This window comes from Mangifera indica, unplaced genomic scaffold (assembly GCF_011075055.1).
Source record: "Mangifera indica cultivar Alphonso unplaced genomic scaffold, CATAS_Mindica_2.1 Un_0001, whole genome shotgun sequence".
In the NCBI taxonomy this organism is placed as follows: Eukaryota; Viridiplantae; Streptophyta; class Magnoliopsida; order Sapindales; family Anacardiaceae; genus Mangifera; species Mangifera indica.
Genome location: NW_025401093.1, coordinates 337,326 through 350,531, shown reverse-complemented (window position 1 = coordinate 350,531; position 13,206 = coordinate 337,326). Strand labels below are relative to the sequence as shown.

General features: G+C 33.1%; 1 protein-coding gene across 1 annotated transcript; it reads left to right on the top strand.

Annotated features, from left to right (window-relative positions):
* The first annotated feature begins 505 nt into the window (after positions 1-505).
* Positions 506-12,487, top strand: LOC123205034. The gene is made up of 8 exons (XM_044621831.1): positions 506-1,573; positions 1,901-3,801; positions 3,920-4,327; positions 6,321-6,788; positions 6,969-7,787; positions 8,338-9,156; positions 9,465-10,282; positions 11,711-12,487. The coding sequence occupies exons 1-8, from the start codon at positions 640-642 to the stop codon at positions 12,114-12,116; spliced, it is 6,573 nt and encodes a 2,190-aa protein (XP_044477766.1). The 5' UTR covers positions 506-639; the 3' UTR covers positions 12,117-12,487.
* The last annotated feature ends 719 nt before the right edge of the window (positions 12,488-13,206 follow it).

Genomic DNA, 13,206 nt, shown 5'->3' with positions numbered 1-13,206 from the left:
TTAATGCCTTCAATGTTTTGTTTTTTAAGTTAAGTTAAATTTTTGATATTTACCAACTCTTTTTTCCTTTTGAAAAAAAAAATTAAAGCAATAATACATTCCAATATTAAACATTTGATTTATAGTATTTTCCATTCTTAACCTTATTTCAAGTATGTTAGGCATTATCAGTCATAAATTTAAAAAGCTCTATGATTAAAATCTATAATCACTGCACTACTATGGTGAATAATGCATGTTCAAGTTTCCCCCTTTGCTATAAAGAATGTTAAACACTGACATAAATTAATTAGAAATTAGGATGTGGAAATTATTTCCTGCTATCAGGAAGAAAAGTAAAATTTACTCCTAAATTGAATTTCTTTTCATAACTGTAAATATTATAGATTATAATGTCTGCTGAATAATGCAAAAAGTTGTTGGGATGTTGCTTTCTTTGTGTCTTCTTGTTGACTAACCAAACATTTTAGTCTTTCATCTTTATCTCATTTAGAAGAATAATTTAATTAAAATTACCAATCAATACTACAAATGTCCTGTATCTCTTTAACCCTCTCCTGTTTTGATCTCTGAGTTCTCTTTCCTTTTCTTTTTTTCCTTCTAATCTGTCTGATACCAAATCTTTCCTTGTGCTTGAGAATGGAAGAAGCTGCTTGCAACGCTGTTTTAGAAGTTGGAAAGTGCTTAAGTGCTCCGATTGGCCGTCAGTTTATGTACTTGTACAATTACAAAACCAACTTTCACAATCTTGAAAACGAAGCTGCAAGGCTGGAAGATGCAAGAGATGAAGTGAAGGATAAGGTTGTTGCTGCTGAAAATAATGTGGAAAAGATCAAACAGACTGTTAAGAACTGGCAGAGGCATGTGGATTCCACCATTGAAGAAACAAAGAAGCTGATTCAAGAGAAATCAAACAGCAGTTGTTTCAACTTGATCACTTACTACAAAAATGGCAGGAAAGCATGGAAAACGCTGAACGCTATAACTGAACTTCTTCAGGAAGAAAAAACATTTGCTAAAGTTTCTCTTCCTACCACTCATGAAGTCATTCGGCTCACTAACAAAGATTATGAGGAATTTGAATCAAGAAGGTCAGTTTTCAACGATGTGCTGAAGTCATTAGATGATCCTGAGGTTGGAATTATTGGGGTTTATGGAATGGGTGGAATTGGTAAAACCACACTGGTCAGAGAAGTTGGTCATCAAGCCAAGAAAAACCAGACCTTGGATGAGGTGGTTTTCGTAGAGGTGTCTGATAAACCAGATATTAAAAAGATTCAAGATGAACTTGCGACTCAGTTAGGCGTGAAATTTGATACGGACGCTGAACGAGTAAGCAAGTTGTTTGATAGACTGAAGAACGGTAAAAAAGTGCTTGTAATTTTAGATAATATATGGGCAGAATTAAATTTGGAGGCTCTCGGTATTCCTTGTGGAGATGATCGTGGGGGATGTAAATTATTGCTGACAGCAAGAGATCTTACGGTATTACGGAGTATGGATTCTAAGAAAAATTTCTCGATGGGTTTCTTAGAGGAAGAAGAAGCTTGGAGCTTATTTAAGAAGATGGCAGGTAATTTCTATTTACTGTTATATATTACGTGAAATAATAAAAAGTAAATTTACTCTAGAAATTAAAAAATAATTGTAATAATTGTGCTAATTAAACTTCAAACTTCAATTTCTCCTGTTATATATCAGTTTTAAAAATAAATTTTAAGAATTGAATACAAATTTTGTGTGCTAGTAAATTAATTAAACATCTCTTTTTTAGTTCTTAAGATGTTCAATATATACTTCATAAAATTCCGATGTTCAAATGGGATCCATTTTATTATATTTGAAGCATATAGAATACATATCTCTGCCTCTTGATCTACAATCTAGGGTCTCCTTGCAGGTGATATTGTTGATCAAACAAATAAGCTGGGTTCTCTGCCGAATGAAGTATGCAATGAATGTCATGGTTTGCCAGTTGTCATTACTGCCATAGCGAAAGCATTAAGTCACAGGAGACATGTCCCTGAATGGGAAGATGCCCTGCTAGAACTAAGAAAGCCTTTTCCAGCAAAGTTTGCAGGTAAGCTAGAAAAAGAATATTTAAGGATTGCGTTGAGTTACAATTATCTAAAAGGCAACGAGCTCAAGAAAACTTTGCTAATTTGTAGCCTAATGGAAAATAATACTACCATTTCAGACTTGGTCAAACTCATTATGGGTTTAGATATATTGGAAAGAGGTAACCTTTCTATGAAACAAGCACGAAATAGGCTGGCAAGTCTTGTCTATGAACTCAAGGATTCTTGTTTGTTGCTTGATGGTTCAACCAGTGAACAGTTTTCCATGCATGATGTTGTTCGTTCAGTTGTCATAATAATTGCATGTAAAGATCATCATGTATTTACAGAGCGAAATGACATTGAGAGGGAATGGTCAAATAAAGAACAATTGAAAAAATGCACTGTAATCTCACTAGCTGATTGTCATATGATTAGTGGGATTTTGCCTTTAAATTGTCCAAAACTTGAATTTTTCAGTACAAGCATGGACAGTCCTTTTGAAATCTCTGAAAATTTTTTTGTGGGGATAAAAAACATCAAGGTTCTACGATTCTTTTCCTTGAAGGTATCGTCCTTGCCAAAGTCCCTTGGTTTTCTCATAAATGTTCAAATGTTATGTTTGGATTGTGGCAAATTTTCAGATGCAGCAATCATTGGAAAGTTGAAAAAACTAAAGATTCTTAGCTTGCAATCTTGTCATATTAAACAATTGCCTGGAGAAATAGGTAACTTGACTCAGTTACGGTTTTTAGATTTAAGTTATTGTGAGCAACTAGAAGTTATTGTACCGAATGTTATATCAAGCTTATTGCGATTGGAAGAATTGTATGTGAGAGGATGCTCAATTTTGTCAAAGGCTGACACACTTAAAGAGTTGAAGGGTTTGTCCAAATTGACAACTTTAGAAATAGACATTTCAGATGATCAAATTTTGCAAGAAGACTTCTTCTCCAAAAAGTTTGAAAGGTACAATATATCAATTGGAAATGGGGCTACTGGTTTTGGTGGGTCCTACATATCGGGTGATGATCGGAAGAACATGCATGTTGAAAGTTGTTGGCTAAACATATCGGGTGATGATCGGAAGAACATGCATGTTGAAAGTTGTTGGCTAATTGAGCATGCTGATTTAAGAATGCTGAAACTGAATCTTAATTCTTTCATCTGGCATAAGGAATTGCAGTTGTTATCAAATGTTGAGTTCTTATGCGTAGACAAATTGCAGGGTATCAAGAATGATCTCTCCGAATTAGACAAGAAGGGTTTTTCTGAATTAAAATATCTCTATGTCCATAATAATCCTAACATTGTGTGCATTGTTGACTCAACAAAGTGCATTTCTCATCGGGTCTTTCCACTCCTGGAGTCTCTGATTGTTTTCAACTTGATTAACTTGGAAAAGATATGCTATGGTCCACCCTCAACAGAGCCTTTCTACTACTTAAAATTTATAGAAGTGAAAAGCTGTGATAAGTTGGAAAATATCTTGTCATTCTCCAATGCTAGCAAAAGCCTTTCACAACTTCAATTAATTAAGGTGGAAAATTGCAAGAATTTGGCTGAGATTTTTGCTGTTGAAAGTAAAAATAGAGCAAGCAAAAATGAAGTAATTGATAAGATTGAATTCTGTCAATTACGCTTCTTGAAGTTGTGTGAACTTCCAAGGATTGCAAGATTTTACTCAAATATCAATTCCGAGGATGCGGAAATTGATACTGTCATACCATTTTTCGACGAAAAGGTTTGCTTTGTGATAACCTTATCCTAATTTATTATCTTTCTAGATTTGAATTTCTTTAAATGGACTTAATTTCAAGTTTTATGCTATTTTTTTTTTAATGGCATTAAATTTTGGGCAGGTTGTTTTCCGGAGTTTGGAAGCCTTAGAGCTTAAAGCAATTAATTTTGAGAAGATTTGGGATGACAAACTTCCAACGACCTCTTGTTACTATCAGAATTTGGAAAGATTGATTGTGGATGGCTGTCAAAAGCTAAAATTTGTATTTCCGTTATCTATAATCGAAAACTTTAAACAGCTTCAACACCTTGAGATAAGCTGTTGTAAGGAATTAAAAGAGATTGTTGCCAAAGAAGAAACAGAAGGTACTACTACATTTATCTTTCCAAGGGTAGTCTTTTTGAAACTCAGAGGATTGCCCAAGCTTACAACTTTCTACCATGATAAGCACAACTCAAATTGGCCCATTTTAAAGGAGTTGGAGGTGCATGATTGTGGCATGCTAGACATATTTACTTCAGAATATAAGGTACAAGTCTTTTTTTTTTTTTAATAGAATTTATTAAGGCAACATCTCAATATCCATATGCGTCTTTACTTAACTATCATTTAAATAAAAATTTTTAATAAACAAAAATTTTATTTTATTTTCTCCTTAATTTAAAATTTTAATAATTTCTTTTACCTTACCTTCTCCCCTTTAAAATACGTTATGTGTAGTGGCGTTTGTCCTCTGATCATTTTGCTAATTTAACTAAACAGAATAAATTATGAAACCAACCAAAATGAAGTAATCCATACAAATAACACACAATCTCCCAAAATCACGAGAAGGATGTGTTCTTCCATTGAATGATATGTCGGTAAAATCATTAGAAAAATCAAAATCAACAAGAATATGAATTAGAAAATTGAGAGAACGAAAACTAAGTAGGGTCATGAACAGTGGCCTTTTGTCAAACACCTACCGGGCACCAACTAGTATAGACCCAAAAAACCACTAGGACAACTTCCAAATCACAACAAACTACACAATACAAATTCCCAACTTCAATAATTAATTCACAACACCAGAATTAACACAGTTAAAGCCTCAAATTAAACCAAATTAGTCACCAAAATTAAGAAAAGGAAACCCAATTGCACAGAGGGAAGATGGTGACGCGACGGGGTGAATAGACCAGTGGTGGATGATTGAAGGTGGTGGGCGTTGATGATGGAAGAGGGCTGGAGCGCTGGCAGTGGCGGATGATGAGGTGGCAGTGGCTTGAGGCGAAATCGGGTTTCAAAAATATGCAAAGACAGTGGAAACTTTGAGATGAAAAGCTTGAAAACGGTGGTTAAGGGCGGCAAAGAGATGGAAAGAACAGGAGTCGCCGGTGGCTGGCGTCCAGAAGCTGACAGAAGTGGCCGGCGGATGGATTCCGGTGCTACAAGCTGAGAGAGTTTTTTTAATATTTTTATTTAAATGGCACTTTTACTTAAATACTAATAGGGAATTTTAATAAAATGGGGTATTGTGGTTTTTGAAACTTTACTATGACAGTTTGGGAATTTATCAAATCTTGGGTGGAGACAAGTCTTTTTGGCCTTCTTTTTTTAATCAAAAAACTTTTTCCCGTCCAAAATTTAGTGCAAATCCAAGTTCATATCTGTTAACTTTTAAAAATTTAAACACTTACCCGTTTATTAAATTTTATTGTTACTGTCAGGGTAAAATTGTTATTTAAAAAAATATTTAAAAAAAATTAGAAATTCATTACATTTTCTCCTTTAAGTTTAAAAACTAATAATTTAGCATATTTTTTCATTTATCATAGTTTCTCTTTTACTGCTACTCTAGTGACCAAAGTTGATCAATCTCTTCCCTCTCATCTCCCAGATAAAGATGAATTGTTGGCCAACTGGAGGTTGGTTGATGATTCGTTTGTGCAAATTTGTGTAATACACGAATCAGTGTCTCCTATAGATCTGTTTGGCCAATCTGTGCATTGACCGAATGAAGAATTAGAGTCTTCTTTTGATGTTCAAATTATTCAAAGGAAAAATTGTTTGAAATTAGAATTTTAGTACATGGACAGGTACAATAAATTTTGCATATGTTAGATATAGAGAAAGATACTTCAGAATATATTTATAAGCGTGGTGGCAAGAGAGAGTTTTATAGCATTAATATGGCATGTCATAATATATAAATGAATGAAATGCAGCTTTTGTTTCTCAGCTTAATCTAAGAAAACATTGAAATAATGGGCAGGTTGTTTTCCCTAGTTTGGAAGGCTTAAAGCTTGGAGCAATTAATACTGAGAAGATTTGGGACAACAATTAATTTTGAGAGTTTTATAACATTATATTTCTAAGAGAGATATATAATGCATAGTCCAAGAAAATGAAAATCTATTAGATAAACTATTTGAATTTCTTTTTGAAAATGAATAAAGAATCAAATTAAAAACTTGGTATTTGTAAGATTCTTGAATGTTTTTACTAATATTTTACAACAAAAAAAAATCTGAGTGCAGGTTGTTGTCCCCAATTTGGAGGTCTTAAATTCAGTCAATTCTGAAATACTCTGGGATAGTCAACTTGTGACAATTTCTTCTTGCTATCAAAACTTGACAAGCATGATCCTGAATGGTTGTGAAAAACTAAAATATGTATTTTTACCATCCATGGTGAAAAGTTTTGAGCAGCTTGAACACATTGAGATATGTAATTGTAGTGTTTTGAAGGAGATTATTTCAAAAGAAGTGGAAGCAAACAAGACATTTATATTTCCGCGAGTAACTTTCCTAAAACTGGAGAATTTGCCTGAACTTGCAACTTTTTATCCTGGGGTACACACTTCTGAATGGCCGATGTTAAAGAAGTTGGAGGTGTGTAATTGTGACAAAATAAAAATATTCACTTCAGAATATATGAGCTTCCCTGATAATAATGAGGGTCAACATGATATTTGGGCGAAACATTCCCTCTTCTTGGTGGACAAGGTAAGTGCCTTTCTTTTTTACTTTCTTTCCAAAAAATAGAAGTAACATGAAAAATACTTACCTGTGCATTGATTCAAAATATTTTCATACTCTATTTCTGCTTAAATAAAATGCAATATTTTTGTGTCAAATTGTTCGAGAACTTCAACTTTAGCTTTATTTTGTCTAATTTGTTTGCAGATTAACCTCAATTTGGAGAAATTAACCCTAAGCAGAGTGGATGAAATGATAACATTGCTGCATCAGTTTCCAGAAAACTTTTGTAGATGTACAATTGAGATCAAACAGGATAAATCTGCCAATATTTCAGTTGGCATCCTTCAGAGATCGGTTAAGCTGGAGAAGCTCATACTCAGTTGCTGTTCATACAAAGAGATATTTACATGTGGAGAGGATGAGAAACATACAAAGACATTGATACACATAAAAAGTTTGGAGTTGAGGAATCTTTTTTATGCGAAGTTACTTTGGGGAAAAGGCTCCAAACTAGACTCTCTTCTTCAAAATCTTGAAGTTCTAGAAGTAAATTATTGTTATAGAATGATAAATGTTCTGCCATCCTCAGCATCTTTTGAGAATCTAACAGTTCTGAATGTAGTTTTGTGTGGTGGATTGATGAACTTACTCACACCTGCAATAGCAAAAAATTTGGTGCAGCTGAGAGAAATGAAAATTGAATTTTGCAGAATGATGACAGAAATAGTATCAAATAAGACAGAAGATGTAGCAGCAGAAGATGAAATTGTTTTTGGCAATCTGAAGTTGTTGTCACTTCACTACTTACAAAATCTCATATGCTTCTACTCTGGGAATTATGCATTGAAATTCCCGGCTTTGGAAGAATTAACTGTAGATGGCTGTCCTATGATGATGACTTTCTCTGTAGGAAACTTAAACACACCAAGTTTACAGAAAGTTCAACGTAATATGTGGGGTGAAAACACATTGGACTGCGAGAGTGACCTAAATGCAATTATACAACGACTGCACGAAGAAGAGGTATGCAGTTTAAGATTGCTTTACATTGAATTTTCTTATTCACCTTCTAACTTAAATTCTTGACGTACAAAATAATTGAAAAGCCTTTTTATAAAAAAAAAAAAATTGAGTTACAAAAATTTTAATATTACATACACTAAAAATATATTTTCTTTTATGTTCAGCACACAAATTAAAGTTGAATAGTACAACCGATATTAAGATAACATATTAGTTGTCTACATTCTGAATTTTTTTTCTCCTTACTGTTAAAAACGTAGTGCCAAAAATGTTGAAAAAATCTGAATGCAAGTTGTCCCCAATTTGGAGGTTTTAAAACTAAGTTCAATTATTTTGAGTGCAGGTTGTTGTCAATTTTTGCCAATTGTGAAAAATATTTATTTGTTAACCTTTTGCCAATGTTGTTTGCTTTTAAGTACGGGTCACTTTACCTGTGCATTGATTCAAAATATTTTCATATTCTATTTCTGCTTAAATAAAACACAATATTTTTGTGTCAAATTGTTTGAGAACTTCAACTTTAGCTTTATTTTGTCTAATTTGTTTGCAGATTAACCCCAATTCGGATAAATTAACCTTAAGCAGTGTGGATGACATGATAAAATGGCTGCATCAGTTTCCAGAAAACTTTTGTAGATGTACAATTGAGATCGAACAGGATAAATCTACCAATATTTCAGTTGGCATTCTTCAGAGATTGGTTAAACTGGAAAAACTCATACTCAGTGGCTGCTCATATAAAGAGATTTTTACATGTGGAGAGGATGAGAAACATACAAAGATCTTGATGCATGTAAAAAGTTTGGAGTTGCGTTATCTTTCTTATGCAAAGTACCTTTGGGGAAAAGGCTCCAAACTAGACTCTCTTCTTCAAAATCTTGAAGTTCTAGAAGTAAATTGTTGTAATAGAATGATAAATGTTCTGCCATCCTCAGCTTCTTTTGAGAATCTAACAGTTCTTAATGTAGTTTGGTGTGATGGATTGATGAACTTACTCACACCTGCAATTGCAAAGAATTTGGTGCAGTTGAGAGAAATGAAAATTGGATTTTGCAGAATGATGGCAGAAATAGTGTCAAATAAGACAGAAGATGTAGCAGCAGAAGATGAAATTGTTTTTGGCAAACTGAAGTTGCTGTCACTTGAAAAGTTGAAAAGTCTCACATGTTTCTACTCTGGGAGTTATGCATTGAAATTCCCATATTTGGAAGAATTGACTGTAGATGGTTGTCCTGGGATGAAGACTTTCTTTGCAGGAAACTTATACACACCAAGTTTACAGAAAGTTCAAGAAGATTGGAGCGATGAAGACAAATGGAGTTGGAACGGTAACCTAAATGCCACCATACAACTACTGTATGAAAAAGAGGTATGTATTTAGTTTAAAATTGCTTTTCTTTGAATTTTATTATTCGCCTTAAAACTTGAATTCTTGGCGTACAAATTAATTGAAATTTTTTTTATAGAAAAACTATTAAGTTACAAAATTTTAATTTTACATGAGCTAAAAGTGGATTCTCTTTTATGTTAAACATACAAATTAAAACTAAATAGTACAACTAATATTACGATAACATATTAGTTGTCTATATTCAGAATTTTTTTTTCTCCTTACTTTTTCTATAAATATTGAAAAAAACATTAATATTTTTTATAATTTATTTGATCAATCATCAGGTTAACTCCAAGTCAGAGAAATTGATACTAAGTGGAAAAGACGTCACACTTATATGGCAAGAACAGTTTTCAGAACATCAATTTTCCAAAGTAAAAATTCTTAAGATCATTAAGGATGAATCATCTAACATTCCAATTGGAATTCTTCAGAGATTTAACAATCTCAAAAAACTTGTACTACGATCGAGTTCATATAAGGAGATATTCTTATGTGAAAAAGATGAGAAAGATGTAAGCATGCTCACACAAATAAAGGAACTAAAGTTACGGGGGCTTTTCAATTTGGAGTACATGTGGAAAGAAAAATCTCATCTGGACTCAATTCTTCAAAATCTTGAAATGTTAGATGTAAATTTTTGCCACAATTTGATCAGTATAGTGCCGTCTTCAGCAACTTTTGAAAATCTCATAACTCTAGAGGTATGGTACTGTGATGGATTGATAAACTTAGTATCATCTTCAACAGCCAAAAGTTTGGTGCGACTCGAACAATTGAGACTGTCACAATGTAAAATGATGGCAGAAGTAGTATCAAGTGAGGGGGGTACAAAAGCCGAGGAAATTGTTTTTGACAAATTAAAGCTGCTGTCACTTCATAATTTAAAAAATCTCGCAAGCTTCTGTGCTGGTAATTACGTCTTCAAATTTCCAGCTTTGGAAGAATTGATAGTTGAGGAATGCCACAATATGAAGACTTTCTTTAAAGGAGTCTTAAGTGTACCAAGTTTACGAAAAGTAAAACAGGGTTTGTATGACGAATTAGGATGCTGGGAGGGTGACCTTAATACTACTATTCAATTTCTACACAGAACAAAGTGGTACATATTCATTTAACAGTTATTTATCTTTATATTATCTCATTCCCCTTACTTCTAGTCATTGTTTCTTGAGGATAAGTTCTTGCGTCCTCATGACCTTATCATTAACTTTCCTTTATATTAACATTATCTTGGAAGTAGTCAATAACTCTGTAGACAAAAGATACAAAAAAAATTATTGAATTTAATAGTAGCCTGAAGGTCATTCGAGGCAACCTTGATATATACCTACATACACACACACACACACACACACACACACACACACACACACACACACACACATATATATATTGTGGAAACGTGTTTTTGTTTCTTTTATCTTCACATTTTTTTCTCTTTACCAAACTATAGATCATCATTTTAAAATTTAAAATGACATTTCCCTGCACTTCGTTTGTTCACTTTCATTGTGTTGTGCTATATTTTTACAGAATATTAAGAGTTCTGAAAGGATACAGAGCTAACTCCAATGAAATCTCTTGAATAAGGCTCTTTTGTTTGTGGTTTGTGAGGCATTATTGCTGCTCAAGTTTCCGGTGTTGAGGTCAGACATGGGAGGCCTTTTGTTTCCATCTTTATCGTTCTGCTTCTGCTTTTTCAGTTTGCCTATTGTGGTTCTTTGCATTTATAATGTAATATGAATTATGTGTCTACATGAATGAATGTCTAAATTATGAAATTTGAGTCCTGAATGGTATGATGATTCTATTTGGTGACATTGTTTTTGTCAATAGTTGTTAACAACAGACTAGATGTTAACAGGACGTATGACTCTCAAAAGGACATAAGCAGTGGGCTAGATGTTAACAACAGACTCACAAAAGTTTTTATAATGTGTTTTCATTGTTGCAAAAGTTGTTGAGCATGTGGTTTCAAGATTTCATAATGTTCTTCATCAGCTTATAAATAATTAATTCTTTTTCACACGCAAGAGATATATATAAAAACATAGAATTTAAATTTTATAAGCTATTCGTCAGTTTGAAACAGTTTTCTGAATTTGAGAATTGACGGTTGGCCTTTCTGGTTTTATTACATGTACTTCTAAGCAGAGTTTCAAACTATATCATTAGATCCATCAAAGTGTAAACTTCAACTTGTTTCATAAACCTTTCCCTATTGCAAGCTCAGATTTAGAAGGGTGTGGTAATGGGTACGAAAAAGCCTGAGATCACCTTGTTGAATCTTGGGTCCTCTTAAGTCTTCTTATTGTTCTTCTGCAAAAAATGGTATTTCTTGCTTTTGTTTTATTTATGAAGCAATTCTGGAATCATCCTTTCTGTTGCAAAACTCTCTCCTGCAAAACTACTGCAAGTTTCCTTGCGTTGATTTATTGGAACTTGCAAAGGCATTTCTGCCCAAGGTCAAATAACAGGGCCATGTTCTAAATCAATTTCAATTGATATTTTTGTTTATCTTGTGCAGCTTCTGGTTTCAGGTGTTCTGCTCCAGAATAGATTGTGGATCCCCTGCTTCCTTGGTTCCCTGTATTGTCCTGTCTTTCCAGAACCAACCTCTGCAATTGCTTACCTGCTGTGCTTGTCATGGGATTACGGCTTTTGCAGGTTTCTTCTGCAGGATCCAATCCCAGATTTTTTCTACTTCTCTGCCCAGATTTTCTGTCCTACGCTCCTGCTTTCTCTGGTTGGCTGTAGCAGCCCAACGTTTCTGCTTCCTGGTTGTCACTGCAATAGAATCCTGCCTTCCTTCTACTGCAGTCTGTTTGGCTTTTTTATTCTTCTCCAGTGCTGCAGTCTGTTTGGCTGAATTTATTCTTCTACTGGTTGCTGGGTTCTGCTATGGAGATTTATTTTTGCTGTGTTTCTCTTGAGCTGTTTTTTACTGGAGCTGAAGTCTGCACAGGAAAGCTGTCTGTGCAGTTCTCGGAAGAAGCAAGCACTACCAGTCTGCCTGCTACTTTGCCTTTCCTGATTGTGCAGCAGTGCAGCCATTTGGGCGAAATCCTGCCAATGCCCAAGCTGCCCAGGAATAGCAGCATTGGTCACCTCATCCTTGCAGTTCTAGTTTTTTTCCCAGGTGCAACAATTATGCTTGTTTCTTCTTGTTTGTTGTTACTGTTGTATTAACTGATTATAAATTTATAATCCAAGTTTCTTCTTGGGAATACTGCTGGATTTCTTGAATTTCTTTTCTATTCATGTATATATATCTACAAGAGCCATTTGATAGTGCATTCAAAAATCTTGTGCCCTTGATCTATAACCAAATATTTTGGTAATTTTTGTATTTATACTAGTTTGTTCTTGCTTTGTGTTTATACAGTTTTATAATTTTAGTTAACTCGTTGCATATAAAAGTCCTTACCAAAGAGTAATGGGAAATGATTTCTAGCCCTTAATATTTTTCTTTATAACTCAATTTTAAATTTTTTAGTGAGGATGAAACTGTTTTATTGAATATAAAAAAGATTATTCTTCTTCATTCATACTTTTAATTTAAAGCTTTATATTTATACTTACTGAAAAAATAAAAATAAATTAATAGAATAATCACTAATTTAAAAGGGAGTTTCAATAAATTTGTTATTAATTTGCAACAAGTCCATATTTTTTCACCATTTATGAAAACCCATTTGAAGGTTATGTCAAGTGAAAAGACAAAAGCGTTATTTTATATAGATTTTTTTATTTTATTTTATTTTTTCAAAATGAGACATGTTTAAGGTTAAACTATAATTTAAAAAAAATGTTAGAGGTATTAATAAAATTTTAGAGTATTTTTGAAATTTTGGAAAACAGTAAGGCTTTTTAAAATTTTGTAGATATCTTTTGATGGTTCTAAAAATAACGTTATATCCCTAAAAAGTTGACTAAAACATGATATTTTAATATTAGTTAAAGTTTTGGAATTTTTTAAAGGTTTAAGGGATAAATTTTAAATTGATAAGGACATATTATTAT

Excerpts from the sequence above, each read along its gene's own strand:
- LOC123205034 (XM_044621831.1), top strand. The coding sequence starts at position 640 with ATGGAAGAAGCTGCTTGCAACGCTGTTTTAGAAGTTGGAAAGTGCTTA. Across the intron at positions 1,574-1,900 it reads CTTATTTAAGAAGATGGCAG|GTGATATTGTTGATCAAACA; the intron begins GTAATTTCTATT and ends GTCTCCTTGCAG. Across the intron at positions 10,283-11,710 it reads TTTCTACACAGAACAAAGTG|CTTCTGGTTTCAGGTGTTCT; the intron begins GTACATATTCAT and ends TATCTTGTGCAG.